The 20,928-nt window shown below is 38.5% G+C and overlaps 1 protein-coding gene and 1 long non-coding RNA gene across 39 annotated transcripts in view; one reads left to right on the top strand and one right to left on the bottom strand.

Moving 5' to 3' along the window:
- Window positions 1-10,598, top strand: part of thrb (thyroid hormone receptor beta) — a 160,264-nt gene extending 149,666 nt beyond the window's left edge. For 10 of the 38 annotated variants that reach the window (XM_087293928.2, XM_087293927.2, XM_087293925.2 and 7 more), the window contains 7 exons: window positions 905-1,005; window positions 1,856-2,003; window positions 2,121-2,326; window positions 3,277-3,303; window positions 3,977-4,123; window positions 4,274-4,532; window positions 6,362-10,598. In XM_087293928.2, coding sequence (XP_087150054.1) covers window positions 905-1,005; window positions 1,856-2,003; window positions 2,121-2,326; window positions 3,277-3,303; window positions 3,977-4,123; window positions 4,274-4,532; window positions 6,362-6,603 — 1,130 coding nt within the window. In that variant the 3' untranslated portion in view covers window positions 6,604-10,598. Of the gene's footprint in view, window positions 1-904; window positions 1,006-1,855; window positions 2,004-2,120; window positions 2,327-2,511; window positions 2,556-3,216; window positions 3,304-3,976; window positions 4,124-4,273; window positions 4,533-6,361 lie in introns of all 38 variants that reach the window. The other 28 variants (XM_087293919.2, XM_087293917.2, XM_087293914.2 and 25 more) reach the window with 4 other exon arrangements.
- LOC147832527 (uncharacterized) overlaps window positions 1-20,928 on the bottom strand; it is an 845,986-nt gene that overhangs the window by 677,921 nt on the left and 147,137 nt on the right. The window lies entirely within an intron of this gene.

The raw sequence follows: 20,928 nt of genomic DNA, 5'->3' as shown, positions 1-20,928 counted from the left end.
AACTTTTATTTACTCCTAATGGGGTTAACTTTTTACTTGAAGGGGTGTCATGAAACATCATAATCATAACATGACACATCTCAACAATATGAAGGAGATTTTATCCATGCTTATAAAAACTGTTATGAAATGTCATTCACTTGGTTGTGTCATTGTAAATCCAAAAATTATATTGTTTGAAATCTCCTAATGACAACTTGACATAAATTCATCCCAATCATGGCATTGCCCAGACATTAAAACTAGTCATAAACACAATTGTCATGAGGTCATTAGATTGTGATTTTGTAAAACTTTTTTAAGTTACTAATTAATATTGTTATTCGATTAATGACCTGGATTCTGACCTTCTGTTGGAGGAATAAAATAAAATATATATGACGCTGTAATGTTTAACATTAGTATTGACACTTAATGACAAATAAAATTTGTACCACTATTGTAGAGATCATGAAAAATATCAATGATGCTGTTTAAATGATGCTTAAAATTATTTGACAAGAGTATTGGCACTTTTAATGAGTCATTAAATTACGTATTTAGTTGTTCCACTGGAAAAAATAAGTGATTTGAAAAATATTCATACAAAATTACAGTAGAATAGCCTCATCATAACAATCATGTTCATAACAGATTTATGACGAGGTCTGTTGTCTTGGTAATGTCACATTGTCATGACTAAGACACTAACAGGTTTTGTTGTCATGAAAAAGACATCTCAATAAATCAGTCATCTTTGCATTTAAAATGACATAAACTGATTGACATTTAACATAAAGTTTTCATAAGAATGCAGAATAAAGAATAAAATCTGTTTCATATTTATTACATGAATCATGTCATGATTATTATGGTGTTATGACAAGTGTTTCGTTTTAATGGGTTGTGTTTGTTACTCTAACAGGGTACATACCAAGTTACCTGGACAAGGATGAGCTGTGTGTTGTTTGTGGAGACAAAGCAACTGGTTATCACTATCGCTGCATTACATGTGAGGGCTGCAAAGTGAGTTTTTTTTCTCTTGCCCTATGCAACATTGGCTTATTCTGAAAACGTACTCCTTTATTTCTGGAGATAGCAAATTATGTAGCCAGAGAAACATATGGATGCGTTTCATCTTTAAAATGAATGCTACGGGGTGGTATGACGCCGTTTCTTTGTGCGCAACTCAGCTGTTACCAGTTTGTCCAGTGGCTTGCTGTGTACGTTGGAGGATTTGAGATGCAGAGCGGAGTTGAGCATGATAGTTTCAGAAAGAAAGGTAAAACAAACTAGTAAATAAGAGCGTGAAAATGTGGTAAAATCTGGCTACTATAAGGGCTTATCTTTTTTAGGAAAACACTGTCAGTTGGGTGTAGGGAAGTGGGTGGTTACAGGTAAATCTGTGCGTTTTAAAACATTATTGGTTGGGTTGAGGGATAGGGGTGTGTGGGGGTGTCGGTCAGTCAGTCAGTCAGTCAGTCGACAGCAGCCTCAGATTGATTTAAATGAGAAAAGCAGGCGCGAATAGCACTCACAAGAGAAATTTGAGATCTTAAAATGTGTACAAAGCGGCCTCTGGCAGATTTGCGAAAAAAACAAAAAAGAGGTAGCTCCTAGGCCGTATTTGGTGCTCTCTAGAAATGTATATTGGGGTATGTAATCAGAATAAGCCTGGGTTAGCCCTATGCAATGTTTATGTACACAATACAATGTGTAAATGAAGATATGGGTAAAACACCAGTAAAACAAGCAAACAAAAAAAAGAAAACAGTTTTCAATTACTTTTTGTGACTTGAGTAAATTACTTGCTTGAATAACAAAAATACTTTTATTTTTACTCCACAACAAAAAATTTTGAATCTTGTTTTTAAAGGGTTTCTTTCGACGCACAATTCAGAAGAACTTAAACCCAACATACGCATGCAAGTATGAAGGAAAGTGTGTCATTGACAAAGTTACCCGAAACCAGTGCCAAGAATGTCGCTTCAAGAAATGCATCGCTGTTGGCATGGCTACAGACTGTAAGTGTCCTAAAGTCAAACCAACCTGTCGGCCCTGTTAATTGATCATTTTGTTAAGAATTTAACTAAGATGGTGTGTTGTGGATAGTTTGTGCAAACATTTTGTTTTTCCTTCAGTGGTATTGGATGACAGTAAACGTTTAGCCAAGCGGAAGCTGATTGAGGAGAACCGTGAACGCCGACGGCGTGAGGAGCTGCAGAAGACTGTATGGGATCGACCAGAGCCCACACAGGAAGAGTGGGAGATGATACGGGTTGTCACAGAGGCCCATATGGCCACAAATGCCCAAGGCAACCACTGGAAACAAAAGCGCAAATTCCTGGTGAGAGGTCTCTTCCCTGTTGACAACATCACAGTGATTTTTCATGTGTTTTGAGAGGGATTTTGTTTTTCTTCTTTACCACAACCTTAGATTCCCCTTCCCCAACCCATTCTCCAGAATTCCCAAGCCCTCCCTCACCTCTGTTCCCAATGTTAATATGTCCGTGTTTTTGTATCTCCTTGTAGAATGGGGAGTATTAGATGGACGCTGGAGACTCTCTACCACAAAGGCAGCAGCACTAACTTTAACGGAACACCTTTGTCCTTCTTTCCTCAAGCTCCGTTTCCTAAACCAAAAATGTTTTCTCATGTTTGCTTCTTTTCTGAACTTGTTGTCAATGTGTGTCTCTAACCAAGTTCCTAATTATTCTTTTCTTTTGGATCTAACTGTCCTCTACAGATTAAAGTTCTGTCTGAGGAGTCTTTTAACATTGTTGTGGGTTTCCATGAGAAGTTTAGTAAAATTGCAAGTACCATGGACTTAAGTGTTACTATGTTTTTATAGATGGAATACTTGCCTGAGTTACTGGAATGATCAACCTCACTTAAACATTAAGTTCATTTGTGTCCGTCAAAATTTTGATTCAGAGCTTTGTATTATTGCTTAAATAAAAAAACTCATTGTGTGTACATGAACCTCATTCACACAGGGATAGACATTTGGTACATATTACATATACTTTATGAATTGTTGATGATTCCGCCATTGTATTACTTATATTATACAATTTAATTTGAATGCCTCAAGATCCATGGAAACTCCACGCAAACTCAATATCTGACTGTCACTTTCTGTCTGCTCTCACCTGTCTAGTTTAAACTTGTTCTTTTTAGTTGACTTGACTCGGGTTCTTCATTGAAACTTCACGATCCCTGTTGATTGCCCAACAGGTCGAGGAAGCAATGCTACTTAATGAAATAACATGTAATTTATTCTGTACTTCTGACCAGAGTGCAGTGGGGGTGAAGGAAGCCAAGGTAAGAACCAGCAGAGCAAACACATTTATTTGTTTTTATCCAAAAGAACGCTCTCTCAAATTCTCAGCTGCTTCCATTTCTGTCACATTTTTATTTCTTTTTGTGGATAAATTGACATGTTTGTGTAGCTGTTTGCTCACTGTGTCAGAATGAAGGTGTACACAGAAGAGGAAAGCTGAATAATGTCAAAGGGGAACATCAGGCTGGGTTTGTGCTGTACTCAGCTCCCAGTCCTCTTTTGACCCTCAGTCTTATTTTTTCTTTGTCTTTTATATTACATTTTTCTGGTCAGAAGGGCAATCAATCAATATATATATATATATATATATATATATATATATATATATATATATATATATATATATATATATATATATATATATATTTTTTTTTTTTTTTTTTTTTTTTTTTTTTTAAGTGTCAGTGGATAACCCTAGTCAATGAACTCCCCAACAGAAGGAGATATCAAAGACATTTCTCTGCTCTTTTCTTCTTCATCTTTCCTCTTTTCCTTCTTAATAACTGGCATCAACTTTTTTTTCATTGCTGTCTTGCTGTAACTCTGGCCTTTGTGCTAGAACAAAAAGGAATGAGGATTTGTTGTGTCACATTATTCCTCTCAGTAAATTTCCTGTGACTGAGCAAACTGCCCCTTCCCTTCCTGTTGTTGCAGCCAGAAGACATTGGATCGGCACCTATTGTCAATGCACCAGAGGGGAACAAAGTGGACATTGAAGCCTTCAGTCAGTTTACAAAAATTATCACCCCCGCCATCACTCGTGTCGTGGATTTTGCCAAAAAGCTACCCATGTTCTGTGAGGTAAGAACACAAGCCTGCAGTAAAACAAAAAGAATGCAACTGCTTGAAAAGGCCTTCTACCAGAACAAAATGAATGAATACATGATATTTTAAAAGTGGAAAGTACATATTATTATTGAATCTAACTGTGTCATTTCTTTAATTGATCAGCTGCCTTGTGAGGACCAGATCATTTTGCTGAAGGGTTGTTGCATGGAGATCATGTCTCTTCGAGCAGCAGTGCGTTATGACCCCGAGAGCGATACTCTGACGCTAAACGGGGAGATGGCTGTCACACGGGGCCAGCTCAAGAATGGGGGTTTGGGTGTTGTCTCAGATGCCATCTTTGATCTGGGTGTCTCGCTGTCCTCTTTTAACTTGGACGATTCAGAGGTGGCGTTGTTACAAGCCGTGATTCTGCTTTCCTCTGGTTAGTGGTAAATTAATGTTCTGGATCACATTTGTAAACCAAAATTAGCCCTATTTAATAGCATTGTGAATCATTTCCCTCTCTTTATTTAAGAACAATTTCGAAATGAACATCAGTACATTCATTTATTCTTGTAGGGAAGAACCCTGTCTTTTTCACTGATGCATTGATGGTGTACAGTTGAAGTGAGAATTATTAGCCCTCTGAATTATTAGCCTCGTTTTTTTCCTCCCAATTTCTGTTTATCAGAGATTTTTCAACACATTTCTAAGCATAATAGTTTTAATAACTCATTTCCAATAACATTCATTTTACTTTTGCAATGATGACAGTGACAGTACATATTTTACTAGGTATTTTTCAAGTCACTTCTATACAGCTTCAAGTGACATTTAAAGGCTTAACTAGGTTTATTTGGCTAACCAGGCAGGCTAGGGTATTTAGGCAAGTCACTGTATAATGATGGTTTGTTCTGTAGACTATCGAAATATATATATAGCTTACAGGGGCTAATGATCTTTTTGACCTTAATATGGTTATTAAAAAATGTAAATGTTTTCACAGACATGCTGTGAAATTTTCCTTGCACTGTTAAACATAATTTACAAAACATTTAAAAAACTAAAAAAAATTCAAAGGAGGGCAACTTCAACTGTATATGTCAGGTGGTTGTCCCAGTTTTCAGTACAATGCTTGACTTCCACCAGAAGTCTGTTTAAAGGATCTAAGACCAGCTGCATTGGATGTTCCTGAGTGGTGATTACTCAGGATTACATGGGCCACTGAGGGAAAACCACTTAATAATGCTATTTAAAATAGGATTACACTTCAGCTAAGAATGTCACAATCAGTAGGTATGGCCTTCAATGGCCACTTCCACTCCTGCATGGATTCATTTTTGATTTCTGTATATTTAGAAAGCCAGTGTCCTAATTTGCAAGGACAGTTGTGTTATTATTCATGTTCTAATCATACCCTACATACACTAGTGTAGCACTGCACACTTCTGATGTAAATTAGCATTGTTCCTGGGCAAACATGCCTTTTTTCCATGACCATGATGTGCATTATAGAACGAGGTGGGTTTATTCATTTCAGTGCCACTGATAATTGTTGGTCAAATGGGTCTTTTTGAAAGAGGAAAAAATTGTGGACATATTTACATACAGTTGAAGTCAAAATGATTAGCGCTCCTGTGATTTTTATTATTTTTTATTTTTCAAATATTTCCCAATTTATGTTTACAGAGCAAGGAATTTTGACTGTATTTAAACAAAATCTCATTTGTTTTATTTCAGCTAAAATAAAAGCAGTTTTAATTAAAAAAATAAATTACATTAACATTTTTAGGTCAATATTACTAGCCCACCTGAGCAAATTTTTTTAATTGTCTAAATTGCACCCTAAGCGAAGTACAAGTATCTTAACAAATATCTAGTGTAATAGTATGTACTGTCATCATGGCTAAGATGAAATAAATCAGGTATTAGAAATTAGTTATTAATACTATAATGTTTAGAAATGTGTAAAAATGTCTAATTTCCGTTACAGAGAAATTGGGGAAAAATACACAGGTGGGCTAATAATTCAGGAGGGCTATTAATTCTGACTTCATTAAATTAGGTAAATTAAATTATAAATATTATATATAGTTGATAAAATTATATAAACTACAATATGAACATAATAAACAATAAATGAACTATTACTGTTCATTAGGGTGCTATTCACACAAAATATTATTCGGGAAGCTGAATGATATATGAAAGTGTTTTGTTATTAATGAAACTGTAATGTCCCTTATCTCTTTCTCTTTATTTCACCGACAGATCGTCCAGGTTTAACAAGCGTTGAGCGGATAGAGCGTTGTCAGGAGGAGTTTCTTTTGGCCTTTGAACATTACATCAACTACCGTAAGCACAAGGTGGCTCACTTTTGGCCCAAACTGCTGATGAAGGTGACAGACCTGCGCATGATTGGTGCCTGCCATGCCAGCCGCTTCCTGCACATGAAGGTGGAATGTCCCACAGAGCTCTTTCCGCCCCTCTTCCTGGAAGTGTTTGAAGACTGATGGCAATCCAATCAGGCCAAGCTGCTCCCACCAACACCAACCTCCACAAATCAGACCTCTACAGTCTCCCTGTTCCTGGTCATATGTTTCTAGCACTACTGAACATCATTTCATTCCATAGAGTTAGGAGTAGCTCTGGGGCCTATTTGATGGGATCCATTCCTTTTACAAAGCGGGTACATTTGAATAGCATAAAAAAATAAATTCTGTTACTATTGTTTTGTTTTTTCAGAAATGTTTGATATCTGGTCATAGTGTTGGATACCGCTCAACAGAAATGTATGAACTATGCATTCAGGTTTCATGTCACATCAGGCCTCAGAAATAAGTCAAATAGCGCCACACTGCAAAGGATAATAGCAATATTTTGTTTCAATTTACGTCCTTATTCTATTGGTCTATAGGTCTTTTTAAGCTTATGTTAAGCTATAGGTTGTTTATTGTTTTGTTCCAGAACCCTGTAAAGCACTTACAGTACCTAGACCGAATTTCATTACATCAATAGGCGCAAAGTAAAATCACAATTGTGGGCTATATTATTACAATACTTTTGTCCTAGACAAAATCACTAAATGGAAAATGCATTTATACTTGTAACTTTAATTTGCATAGTTTAGGAGCAGTACCACAAAAATAGATCTTAGACTCTTTATTGTCTCAGGTTTGTCAGAATAACTCGGAAAGAAAAAATGAAAGGTCAGTCAATTTCAGTATTATGTCTCAGAAAAAAAAAAGATCTGAGCTGCCATAGGAGTTAGTTAGTTTTTAGCTGTGTACTCCTATTTCTGCTTTGAAATTGTAGAGGAAAAATACACACAGACAAACTGCTAATTCCAAAGAGCAGCCTCAAAACATAAAACTGTAATGTGAACAATCCCAAAATATAGTGCTAAGCAAGTAATGGCGAAAAGGATGTAAAAAAAGGTTTTCATGTATTCAATGCCATGTATATTAAGTATTTGTGTGAGGGGTTTATTTGGAGTGCTCAACATTGTCAGTTGTTTCTGTGCCATACAAATATCAGGTTTCATTTCAATTAAGATTGGATGTTTAGATTAAAAGATGGCTGTGTAGGCGAGAACCTTAAAATAATTATTGTTTTTAAGTGGCAGAAGGTGAACTAAAACTTGTAAATGACAAGATGGAATGTCCCTTTAAAATGTGGTTACAGCCCTAAGGCTTTTTTTTTTTTTTCAGTACACCTGAAACCTTAATGGGCAAGCAGACCTCAATATACTATAATATGCATTCAGAGAAAATTTAGTTTAAAAATCTCCATATTTTATACATGGAAGTTTTTTTTTTCTCTGAAGTCTTCAAAAACACAAATTGAAGCTCACACTGTAAAAAAAAATACCTGTAAATTATCAGTTTTTTGTATTTTGTTATACGTGTTTATATTTTTTGTTTATTTTTGCATTATGGGAAAAGTTAACATTTTTGTTATAGTTTAAAGTGTTATATTGTCTGGGTTGTGTTGTATATTTTGGTTTAATTTTCTGTTATTTTACAGACTTATTTTTTTTATATAACATTTCTTATACATTATATTATTTCAAACTACTAAAATGTTAATAAAAGTCCCTTTGTTCATTTGTAGAGTTGAATTTTCAACACCAAAAGTGGACAAAGCAGAGATAAACATCCCATAATGCAATTAACAACCGTAAATAAACGAAAAACACTTGTGAATCACAAGATACGGATCAACTGTTAATTAACAGATATTATTTACTTTTGGCCAGCAGCCACTGTTATTAGCTCATAATTAAAGTGCCAAAACCACAGTTTCCTTGGGTGTGTGTTGAGCTGTTTTACGGGTTTTTGAACCCAGCCATTGCTAGATCCTATGACCCACTGGAACTCTTTAAAGTAATTATTTCTTTTCTTTGATCAATATCACAGAATAGACCTAGCCAATACTGTTTGAATCTGCTGGTGCTATCAGTTTGCCGATTGTTACCTTTGGTAGTGCTGTCACTTAAGTCTGAATTGTTCTAGTAACTGACACATGCAAATGCAATGCCGAGGACAGCAGTCAACCCTGCAACATACAGGGATGCTTTTAGATTTGTCTGTGGTGGTGTTTATGCTTTGTTTGTATCTGTTCTGTTTTTTTTATTAATTTAATATTTTAAATCAACTTAGAGGAGAACTTTTGTGCTGCAAAAAAGTTTTAGTGACATACAGTACCTCAGTGGATCATCAGGAACTGTCAGAAATGTTGTTGTAGTTGATGATTTTTATTTTTTTTTTTCTTTGAACTGAGAATCACACCTCAAAAATGCAGCGCATGCTTTATCAGTGTTTTGTTGTAGTGATGCCTTTTGTTAGCAATAGAATTGTGTCAGTGGTTTTACATGTTTTAGATTACATATAGCCGTACATGCCAACAGACTCAAAATTATTGCACAGACAATCAATATGTCCAGTGAATGAGGTTATAGAAAGATTTACAGGGAAGTTAGGGCCATGGCTAGGGTCCAACATTTACTTTTTGGCACCCTTACCTTCAGTAGGAAATCTCCATACCACCTACCAAAGGTTGCCTTGCTCATACAAGCTTGAAAGATTATACTGTATGAATGTGTCCAAGCTCAATCTTAATTTTTAATATATTGTTTTCACACCCCTAAAACTGGAGTGTTTATAACAGATAATCCAGTCCAGATTTATAATAAGGTTCCATTAGTTAACGTTAATGTGTTTACTGGCATGGACTAAGGATGAACAACTTATACAGCACTCATAGTTCATCATTTACTAATGCATTATTAAAATATAAAGTTGTGCTTGTTAACATTAGTTAATACTCTGAGTTAACAAGAACTAACAAGGAACAACTTTATTTTTATTAACAAACATGAATAAATATAACACTGTAAATGTATTGTTTAATGTTTATGCTAGTAAATACATTAACTAATGGAATCTTATTGTGAAGTGGTGTAGATATTTCTCCAATACAGTTTGGTAGTTTTTATTTTGTAATATTTATTTAAGATTCTCTGGGATTTGAGAAAGTGGTTTGTAATTATGGATTTCCGTTTTTTTGTTTTTTTTTACTTATTTTGTTGCTGTTTCCAATTATGTTTTTTAGCCATCTGGCAAGTCTTATGTACTTGCCAAAGGCATTTTCCATATGTCACACTTGAAATTAGTTAATTTTGGACCCTGGCCACAGATCAACATGTGTATGCACAGACAGGCTGGGAGTCAATGCTATTTCCTCTAAGCACACAGGTATATATACAGTATATATGAGAAACACACACAAACACACTACAGAAATATATATGGCTTAAAGGAAAAGGCTGTATTTTTTTCAGACTGCAGATATTTTTTTTTACATGTTGTATGCAGAATATGAACATTTTCCAGTTCTACACACAAATAAACAGGTGTCAAAATTTCACCATTCTCAGAAACCGTTTTTTTATTTTATTTTAATAATTTCAATTCAGTAGTGATCTCTCCTTATTGTGCTTTACATCATAGATTTGTTTAAACATTGTAGAGATATTTAATATATACTATCTACTAATAATCATAATTTAATAATTAATAATCAAAATCCAGAACAACCCAAAAAAAAAAAAACTGAGTTAGAATGAAACATAAAAGAAAATTGCTAATCTAAAACAAATTCACAGTACTTGTACTTCTTATTTTGCGTTCTACGTTTTAAACAAAAAAATCCACAGTATGCTGGTGGCAAGAATAAGTGAACTTTGAATGTGAATCATTTAATTATTATTTTAAGCAATGCATTTTGCTTTTGCTTTTTCCTTTTTTACTACTAAAATGAAAGTATTGCACAAGCCTGCTGTGTGACAGCAAAGCCTGGAATTCAAGCATGTTGGGATTTGGATGTTATGAAAGAGATTGCACAAGAAAATCCTGGATTTAGCAAAATATGATGATGATGATGATGATGATGATGATGATGATACTTGCACCTAAGCTGAATAAAGATGGTTTTGAGAAACGCCTGACATTTGTTGTGTTCTGTGTAGTAGACACAATAATTGTGAGATTATAATTGCTATATCTAGTTTCAATTAATAAAAGTAATATACATTTACCAGTATTTTACTTTTGTCATTTATGATACCCAGTTTTTAAACAATCTCGCAGTCCTAATACTTTCTTCATTATCTTATCAACTAAGTTTTATCAAATATAAAAGAGAAATACAACTTCAAGATTTTTTTTCTGAAAACTCCTAACTAAACTCCAGCCAAGAGCTGCATGTAATGTCAGTGAAATCATCGGAAGGTTTCTAAAGTGCATTTTAGTTAAGTGCATTTTATATACTTTTTATTTTATTCAAAGTAAGGTTCTGTGTGAAATCCAAACAAAATGGATCTTTATTTAGCATCACTGAAATGTTTTTTTTTAGTTTAATTCATCTTTATTTCTAAGCACTTTTACAATGTAGATTTTGACAAAGCAGCTTAACATAGATAAAGCTCTAATGAATTGTTACTTCTTCAGTCAAGTATTCACAGTTGAAGTTAAGTTCAGTGTAATGTAAAAGTGACTCCTGAAAGCCAAAACTATAAAGAGCAAATCCAGCAATGAGAAGAACAAACTTCACCAATTGACATAAGTGAATTGAAAAAAGAAAAAACAGACTTAGTTGGGCACAACCAGTACTCTTCTGGCCAAATGTCTTGTGCAAAGCTGCAGTCTAGGCGCCAGAGGCTTGAGAACAATGGGCGTATGTCATGAGAAGCTGTAGGTTTGAGTAGGTCACTGGCACATATTCAGGCTAGCCCACGGGATCAATGCTGAGACTCGTCTTTCAGGAATCAGCCTCATGTCTGCTCCTCCATGAACACCACAGAGTCTGCTCAGGATACAGGACGGGTCCAGAATTATGGTGACCTCGGGATAAGGAGAAACTAACTAACATAAGCTTATATGCTGTTCAAATTACAATGTCTTTTTGGGAAGTGTTTCTGGCTGCCTTAATGCAGCCTAACAATCCTTTAGTGAATTTGAATTTCAAGTTATGCCTTTGTTTTTTTTTATGTGTATGCTAATCCAAATATATGTGTCTTTAGTCTTTTTTTAAACTGACAGAGTGTGTCTGCCTTCTGAAATGTGTTGGGAAGGTTTTTTCAGAGTTTAGGTGCCAGATATGAGAAGGATCTACCGCCTACCGTTGATTATCATATTGATATTGTAGGAATAATCAATTGTTCAGAATTTATTTAGCATATGGGATATGAGGGCTGTAATAGACCAAGAGCTTCCACAGACACTGGGAATCCAATGAGATCAAGTGAGATAATAAAGATTAATATGGATTAGTCCCTAAATCAAAAAGTTATGAATTGCCATGAGATGAGTGTTGCTCAGTTGACTTTAATACTATGTTGAACTGGTGGTCACATTTTTTTACATGGTTCAAGTAATCCATGTCTCCAAAAAATGACATTAATCTAAATTTAAACCTATATCCTGGTAGGTTTAATTTAAGCCCCAATCTTGGAATAGCTCTATTCTTCCAACTGGAAACCAGTCTATTAATACCTAGACTATATCAAGTCTAAAACAATTTAAACCATGGCAGAGAAAGCCGATTTCTGTCAGTTTCATTTAATGGGTCATTTTTGTTAAGGACTAGGCTTAAATCCAGGAAAAGTCCAGGAAACTGCCCCATGATATTCCAGATGCACATATCCACAAACTGCATTGTCCAAGTTTAAAAAAAAAAAAAAAAAAAAGAGTATACTTTTAAAGTTTACTTTTGGTACTTCTCAGAAATATACTTGATATTGCACATTCTTACTGAAATGTTTTTTGCATTTTTGGCCTAAAACTGTTTATTAACATTCTTAAAATTATAATTTTTTCAAGACTTCACACATAGCTGATGTTTTATAAGGTAAATGTGTTTTTGGCATGCTGTCCTGGGAGAGAGCCCTGAGCTTAAAGGATCCATGAGCTCAGGGCTCCTTCCTGTTAAGTTATGAGACCCTGCTGGAAAAAAAACAGCTTAAACCAGTTTGAGCTGGTTGGCTGGTTTTGCTGGTTGACCTTTCTGGTTAGAGGGGTTTTGGCCATCTCCTGGCTGGTTTCCAGCCATTTCCAGCCTGGTCTTAGCTGATCAGGCTGGGAAATGACCAGCTAAAACCAGCTTGGCCAGCCAGGTTTAAGCTGTACACTGCTGGGTTTAGCTGGTCATCTCCTTTTTTCCAGCAAGGAGGGTAGTCTGAGCTTAGGTAGGTCTCTAGAACTCACCTGGATTAAGCTAGGAGAGTCGAGTTGGGGTGGATGGTAAGTTTGATTTTGAAAGATGTGTGTTAAAGGTGTTATACTTCTGTAATATGCGGTTCACGTGCAAAAAAAAAAAAAAAAAAAACGTCATCAGATAAGATGTTGAAATGTAGAGTCAGCACTCTCATCCTATTAGCTAGTGTACTCAGCGGGTTTTTCACTGCTCATAAATCATATGCAATACATATTACTTGCATGAAACTTACCGGTATGTAATAGTAAGCCATGCAATTTCCAAAAATAATTTAAAATAAATATTACTTTTAACATTGTTGGTTTGCATGTTGATTCTAATTGGCAGCAGTTTATGTTTGGTTTAATTAGTGGGGCAGTACATACTGTATGTGTATCTAACATTTTGGTGAGTTACATTTGTTTGGGTTAATTCTAAATTTGAAAAAAAGAGAAAATGTCAACTTTAGCGATGACGATGCTCCATCAACAGTAACTGGCACAAGGTGCCGTCTGACAATGAGGGTAAAATGGCTCAAAACAGGTGTTTTTCATTCCCATTAGATCATTAACATTTTTAAAATCACAAAGCATAATGGGTAAATTTGCATTCTATGGAATTTTAAAATAATGGTATTGCAATTATTATTTTTGATGTTGTTATTATTTGTTTATACAAACCATTTCTTCTCACATCTGTTTGAAGATAGCCAACTCAATTCTTCTCACATTTATTAGTAGTTTTCTATAATACAGTGCATGTCTGTCCATATGGTATTGATGTGTCTTTTGTCTGCTTTCAATTTAAAAAAGAAAGAAAAGCACTTGGTTACTAAAGCACACTGTGAGAGTTTACTCTTCTGTAAGCATACATTTGTATCAGTTAAATCAATGTAAGAGCCATTCTGAGCATGGGGCATCATAAATAGTTCACAAACCAGCTAGGAGTTACAAGCTTCACTTAACATTAACCAAAATGTGCCACTTTACTCCCAAGCAGTAATTTTAGTGTACTTACAAATACACCTCTAGAACATATATGTTGATATGTGAAAAGTAGTTAATAAAATTAACTGAAAGGGAAGTTCATGGTCAAAAAAAAAAAAAAAAAAAAAAAAAAACAAGTGCTTCATCATTACCAACATCACTAATTTAAACTGCTGCTCTAATTATATAGTAGTTTAGCGCCACACAGAGGACAACAAAATATCTACAACATCAAATCCTAGATGCAGTATACCTCAAGCCTGTATAACGATACACATAAAATCCTTTATTTAGAAGGTAAAAAACAACCTTACAAAACCTCATTCCTTCATTTTCTTTTCGGCTTAGTCTCTACTCTCTTTATTAATCAAAGGTACCACAGCGATACAGTTGAAGTCAGAATTATTAGCCCCTCTTTTAATTTTTTTCTTTTTTTTAAATATTTCCTAAATTGTTTTTCCTAGTATGTCTCATAATATTTTTTCTTCTGGAGAAAGTCTTATTTGTTATATTTCAGTTAGAATAAAAGTAGTTTTTAATTTTTTAAAAGCCATTTTAAGGACAACATTGTTAGCCCCTTTAAGCTATTTTTTTCAGATAGTCTACAGAACAAACCATCTTTATACAATAACTTCCCCAATAACCCTAACCTGCATAGTTAACCTAATTAACCTAGTTAAGCTTTTAAAAGTCACTTTAAACTGTATAGAAGTGTCTTGAAAAATTGCTAGTAAAATATTATTTACTGTCATCATGGCAACGATAAAAAAGTCAGTCATTAGAGATGAGTTATTAAAACTATTATGTTTAGAAATGTGTTGAAAAAGTCTTCTCTCTGTTAAACAAAAATTGGGGAAAAAATAAATGACAGGCTAATAATTATGACTTCAACTGTATATGTATATACAGTATGTAGTGGCTGTAATTTTTAATTAAATTAATATAATTTTAATTCAAGTGATGAGAGATTTTGAAATTCTAACAGTACAGTAAACTGCTGCTGTAAGGTAACACCTGCTCAGTATAAATTCTTGAAAATGATTTAGTTGAAAATATTCATTAGAAATTTAAAAGTAATCAAAAAGTAATTAGATGTAATCAGTTACTTTAGTTTTATAAAGTAATTTAAAAGGTACATTACATATTACATTTTAAATTTGGTCAATCGTTATCTGTAAGCTATTACACTTTCAAAGTAACCTCGCCAACACTGGTTGTTGTTTGGAAAAAACACCCAGTTTGCATGTTGGCTAAAACATACTGTAGCTGACCTTGACGCACTTTACTTTCACCAGTTTTTCTTCTTTTATCTGTAGATGACTGACCAACAGAAAATACATTAAAATTAAGATACAAGTTGTAACAAATGAAATTAATTCCAAAATGATTTTTTTTTTACAAAAATAGATAAAGTGTATATGCCTATTTTTGTTCATGCCGCTCTGTGCAGTGATGATATGTTTTATTCCATTGAATATAAACATTTAATTAATGTAATTAATGTAATCTACTGTAAATGTTATATCACAAACCTCTATCATATATTTGCTACATGTTTTATATAAGACATTATTTTAAACATTATGTTTCTCACTCATGGAGACTTTAGGTGAGGGAGTGTTTTCAGTTACAACTGGCCACAATTTAGTTTAGCCTGTAGAAAATGCTGGCAGGAAAGTGCTAAAAGGCTAAATATTTCATAATAGATTTTAGAGAAAATATCTAAATATTAAAGAGGAAACATAAGCTTGACAACAAGACCCTGTCAATGTTGAAAAAATGCCTTTAAAATAATGTAGCAATGTTGACAGCAAGCATCACGTTTTTGTTGAGATTGTGTCATCTGTCATAGTGTTCTTTAAAGAAGCTTTGCGGTGACTGCAGTGATATTCAGCTATGACACGGCACCTTTTAGTGTGTAGCCATTTAAAGTAGTTTTGTTTTTTTACATATATATTTCCTTCAAATGATTTCAATGTTTTTATATTTAAAATTTGTATGTAAAAATTAATTCTCTGCTTGTAGTTCAGTGATCGTAAAAGAATAAACTTGCACTGTATAGAATTTTTCAGCATACGTTACATTCTTTGATTGAAGTGCTGCTTTTTATTTGTTATATCTGTTATTTATTTATATATTTATTCATTTATTTTTCATTTATTTATTTTGATCCTGCTAATCCAGTGAGGATCAGCACCGTGGAGCAGTGGGTAGCACTCTTGTCTCACAGCAAGAAGATCGCTGGTTCAAGCCTCGGCTGGGTCAGTTGGCATTTCTGTGTGGAGTTTGCATGTTCTCCCCATGATTGCCTGGGTTTCCTCCGGGTGCTCCAGTTTCCGCCACAAGTCCAAAGACATGCAGTATAGGTGAATTGGGAAGGCTAAATTGTTCATAGTGTATGTCTGTGAATGGAAGTGTATGGGTGTTTCCCAGTGAGAGGTTGCAGCTGGAAGGGTATCCGCTGCATGAAACATATGCTGGATAAGTTGATGGTTTATTCTGCTATGGCGACCCCTGGATTAATGGGGGAACTAAACCAAAAAGAAAATTAATAAATGTGTCACGGTACGTTGAAAAGACAGATACAAAGAGGTAGGATCCAAGTGCATTTAATGAAGAAATAATCATGCAGATAACAGAAAAACAACAGGACACCAAAAAATCTAACTATCAAAAGAACAATAATAAACAAAACAAGAAACTAAGGCAATGTACAGGAACACAGCACATGAACAACATACCATACAAAAACAAACGACTCAGTAACAGCAAACGGGTGCAGGGTGTATAAATAGTCCAAACAGTAAATAGTGACAGGATTCAGCTGCATGTGTGATCAGTGGAAGTGAAACCTGGATGGAAGCAGCAACCTGGATGCAGCATGGAACTCAGGCGAATCTGGAGCATAGAGCTATGGAGGACCTGGAGCATGTAACTCAGGCAGATCTTGAGCATGGAACTTCGGAGGACCTGGTATTTCAAACCACCTCAGTGGGTCAGGAGGCTTAGGTTCAGGAGGCAATAGTGGTTCAACTAGGCCAATGAATCAGAATGCTTAAGTCCAGAGAACACTGACATTTCAAATCACTCCAGTGGGGTCAGGGGGCTAAGGTTCAGGAGAAAATAAGTGAGCGAGCCAGGGCGAGCCAAAGCCAGTCACGTTTCCACTGTCACTTCCGGGGCCTAATCGGGCCAAATCGGGGCTTTCTCGGGGCCAGCGGCCAACCTTTTCGGCCCGCCGAATACCTTAGGCCAAAAAGGGCCAGCTGGGGCTTCGGGGCAGAGTGAAAGGAGAGGCGAACACTAGTCATCCGGCACCGCATTTCATTTAAAGTTTATTAAGCTCCATATTTTGTTTAAAGCTCATCAGACTCCAGACTTTGTTTGAAGCTTATCAGGTTCTGTACTTCATTTAAAGCATATCAAGCTCTGCACTTCATTTGAAGCTCATCAGGCTCAGCACTGCATTTAAAGCTCACCAGGCTGCCCTCTTTTGAAGATCATTAAGCTCCTCATTGCGTTTAAACCTCATCATGCTCCACACTGTATTTTAAGCTTACCAGGCTCCGCAGTGTGTTTGAAGCTTATCAAGTTTTGTGCTTCATTTGAAGCTCAAAACGATCCACAGTTTCAAGAGTTCACACTTAGCTGATGATTGGTAATAAGCTAGTTTGGCATGCTGTCCCGGGAGAGAGCCCCGAGCTCATGAGAGCCTCGAGCCCGGGGCTCCCTCTCGTTGCAGGGCGAGAGGGGAGTTTGAGCTCGGGTAGATCTCGAGAACCCCCCTCCCTCCTACTGCGTGAGGGTTGCTAAGGTGATGCGTTGCTGACAGAATCAAATTTGGTGCTAATTTGGATTAGTCAATTTACTTAAGAGTCATGTTTTTTAGGGAGTGTGGGAGGATACCGGAGGACCCGGGGAAAACCCACGCAAGCACGGGGAGAACATGAACTCCACACGAAAATGCTGACCGTTTGGGTAGATGCCCGAACCGGAGGCATTTTGCTGTGAGGCTGCAGTGCTAGCCACTGGGCCACCGTGCTGCCCTGTAGACAAAAGAGGAGGCGAAGGGGTGGAAGGGGGGATTCTTCGAGACGAAGATGACTAAAGGTAAGGTGTTTGGTTATTTATACTTGGTTAGGAGTAGTCTGATTGGTGATTCGTACATTAGCTTGACTCGGGGCCAGCCGTGTCAATCATAAGCACGTGATCCTCTCGAAATTAGTTTATGAATAAACTTCACTTCAAGAGTTCACACTTAGCTGATGATTGGTAATAAGCTAGTTTGGCATGCTGTCCCGGGAGAGAGCCCCGAGCTCATGAGAGCCTCGAGCCCGGGGCTCCCTCCCGTTGCAGGGCGAGAGGGGAGTTTGAGCTCGGGTAGATCTCGAGAACCCCCCAAAGTGCTTTATGCTCGGGACAGCAGCCGCGTATTGAAGAACCCCCCCAGAGCCGCTGATACCAATGCCATATCCGGCTGCTGGATATACGGTTAGGGAAGAGTAGGAGAAAGAGAGGGGCTCCTGCGGGAGCGTGGGTAAGCATAGACTCCGTGGGAGTCTGGGCAGGGAAGCTTGGGAGACTCTGCGGAGTCATAGCTGGGAGTGATGGCCTAAGCAGGAGGAAGATGGAGGGGTAGAGCTAGAGGGAGTAGTGGCGGTATTCGTCACTGGTAAGCATAGACTTCGTGGGAGTCTGGGCAGGGAAGCTTGGGAGACTCTGCGGAGTCATAGCTGGGAGTGATGGCCTAAGCAGAAGGAAGATGGAGGGGTAGAGCTAGAGGGAGTAGTGGCGGTATTCGTCACTGGTAAGCATAGACTCCGTGGGAGTCTGGGCAGGGAAGCTTGGGAGACTCTGCGGAGTCATAGCTGGGAGTGATGGCCTAAGCAGAAGGAAGATAGAGGGGTAGAGTTAGGGGGAGTAGTGGCGGTATTCGTCACTGAAAAGAATAAGAGAAGGAGAGGGGGCGGAGAGACTTCAGTGCTTGGAGGAAGCGGAGCGATCGACGCCGCAGGTTAGAGAAAAAGTGGGGCGGAGAAACTCGACGCTAAGAAGGAGCGGAGTACTCGACGCTGGGACAGAAAGGAGGCAGAGAGACTCGAGCGCTCTGGGGGAGCGGAGCACTCAACACCGGAAGGAAGGGAAAAGGTGGAGAGACTCAGCGCTAGAAGGTAGCGGAGCACTCGATGCTGGAAGGAAGAAAGAAAAAATTCTAAGGGGCGGGGGTGGGCGGTGACAGACTCCGTGGGAGTCGAAGCTCGGGGTCAGAGCTGCTGGGCCAGTTTTTTGTCCCCGCTGGAGTCGGGAGCAGGAGGGGGCAATAGTGACTCCTGCGGGGAGGGGCCGTGGCCAGAATCGTGCTCCGGGGTGACTCTAGCAGGAGTCAGAGCTGGTGAGTGAGGGCCTATGCGGAAGGAACATAGAGGAGCCAGGTGTGCTAGAAGGAAGCGGAGGTAGCGGAGAGACTTGGTGCTGAAAAGGAAAAGAAAAATTGGAGGGAGGTGGAGAGGCTCGGCGCTGGAGAGAGCGGAGCACTCAACACTGGGAGACAGGCATAAAGTGGGGCGGAGAGATTCCCGCTAAGTGTAAACGGGGCACTCGACGCTGGGACAGAGAAGGGGTGTGTGGAGAGACTCCGACGCTCGGAGGGCGCGGAGCGCTCCACACCAGAAAGAAGGGTGTGGGCAGAGAGACTCTATGCTGGGAGACAGCAGAGCGCTCTGTGCTTGAAGGAAGACAGAAAATTATCTAGTGGGTGGGGGGGGGTGACAGACTCCGCGGGAGTCGAAGCTCGGGATCAGAGCTGCTGGGCCAAGTTCCTGCAGGAGTCGGGAAAAGGGGTGGGCGGTGGGGACTCCTGCAGGGAGGTTTTGGGGCTCCTGCTCGGGGGGAATACCCCTGCGGGGGTCCAAGCAGGTGGGTAGGGCCTATGCGGAAAGAATATAGAGAAGCGAGATTTGTGCTAGAAGGAAGGGGAGGGTAGCGGAGGGTTAAACGCTGAAAGGGAAAAGTGGGGCGGCGGAGGAACTTCGTGCTTAGCAGGCTTGGAACCTCCGTCACCGGGAGACATAAAAGTGGGGCGGAGAGGCTCGATGCTAAAGAAGCAGCGGAGCACTCAACGCTGGGACAGAACAGGAGTGGGGGTCGGCGTGACTCGTCGCTCGGAGCGAGCGAAGTGCTCGACACCAGAAGGAAGGGTAGGGGAGGCTCGGTGCTGGCAGAAAGCGAGGCACTCGTCGCCGGAAAAAGAAAAGTAGTGCTACTGGCCTGCGGGGCCGCAATTGACTCCTGTGGGCTGTGGGAGTCGACCTCGGGGGGGGGGGGGGGGGGGGGGGGGGGGTAGGGGGGGGGGGTGAGGGTGGCTCCGCTGACTGCTGGTGGAGATAAGCGTTTGTTGTGCTGCTTTGATGTGAAAGCGGCTGAGGCGGATATAGGAATTAAAGGCGTCTGAAGACCACCGGCCTAGGGCTTGGATTTGGTGTTGGGAAAGGCCTTTGTGTGCGGCTGTAGTGGCTGCTCCTATCCTAAACGAGTGGCTGGAGAAGGGGACAGGGGGGAAACCAGAAAGGCGGAGGATGTTTTTTAAATGCTTTTGGAACCAGAATCGGGTTACCGGCTGGTTAGAGTCATCTGTGAAGAGGGGGGAAAGCTGGTTAGGGGTTTGGCTCTTACGGTAGTGGGAGAAAGCTAGAAGGGTTTGAAAGAGACTTGTGGGGGAGGGGAGGTCGAAAATATATATGGAGTGGCCCTTCCTGGACTGATCCGTCTTGCTTTGCTTGATAAAGAAAGAGAGGGTTTCTTTATCCAGCAAGGCCAGATCTGAGATGGTGGGGTGGATGGCTGGGTTGAATTTGTCGGATGCAGTTAACTCAGAGCACCTGAGAAAGCCAAAAAAGGCTAGGTTAAACATGGCATCGAGGGTGTGAGCTGTGTGAATTGACAGGTAGCCTTTGCGGAGGGTGGCTATGCATTTAGAAAGTATGCGGAGAGTTATGGGTTGTCTGGGATCGGGGGGTGGGGTGTGGGTTTTCTGTATGCCTTTGATTAGGAGGTTTGTTTGGGTATGAAGGATGGCAGCAGAAGGTGCTCCATAAATCA

This window comes from Danio rerio, chromosome 19, assembly GCF_052040795.2.
Source record: "Danio rerio strain M-AB ecotype USA chromosome 19, GRCz13ab, whole genome shotgun sequence".
Classification (NCBI taxonomy): Eukaryota; Metazoa; Chordata; class Actinopteri; order Cypriniformes; family Danionidae; genus Danio; species Danio rerio.
This window is presented reverse-complemented; position numbering and strand designations above follow the sequence as displayed.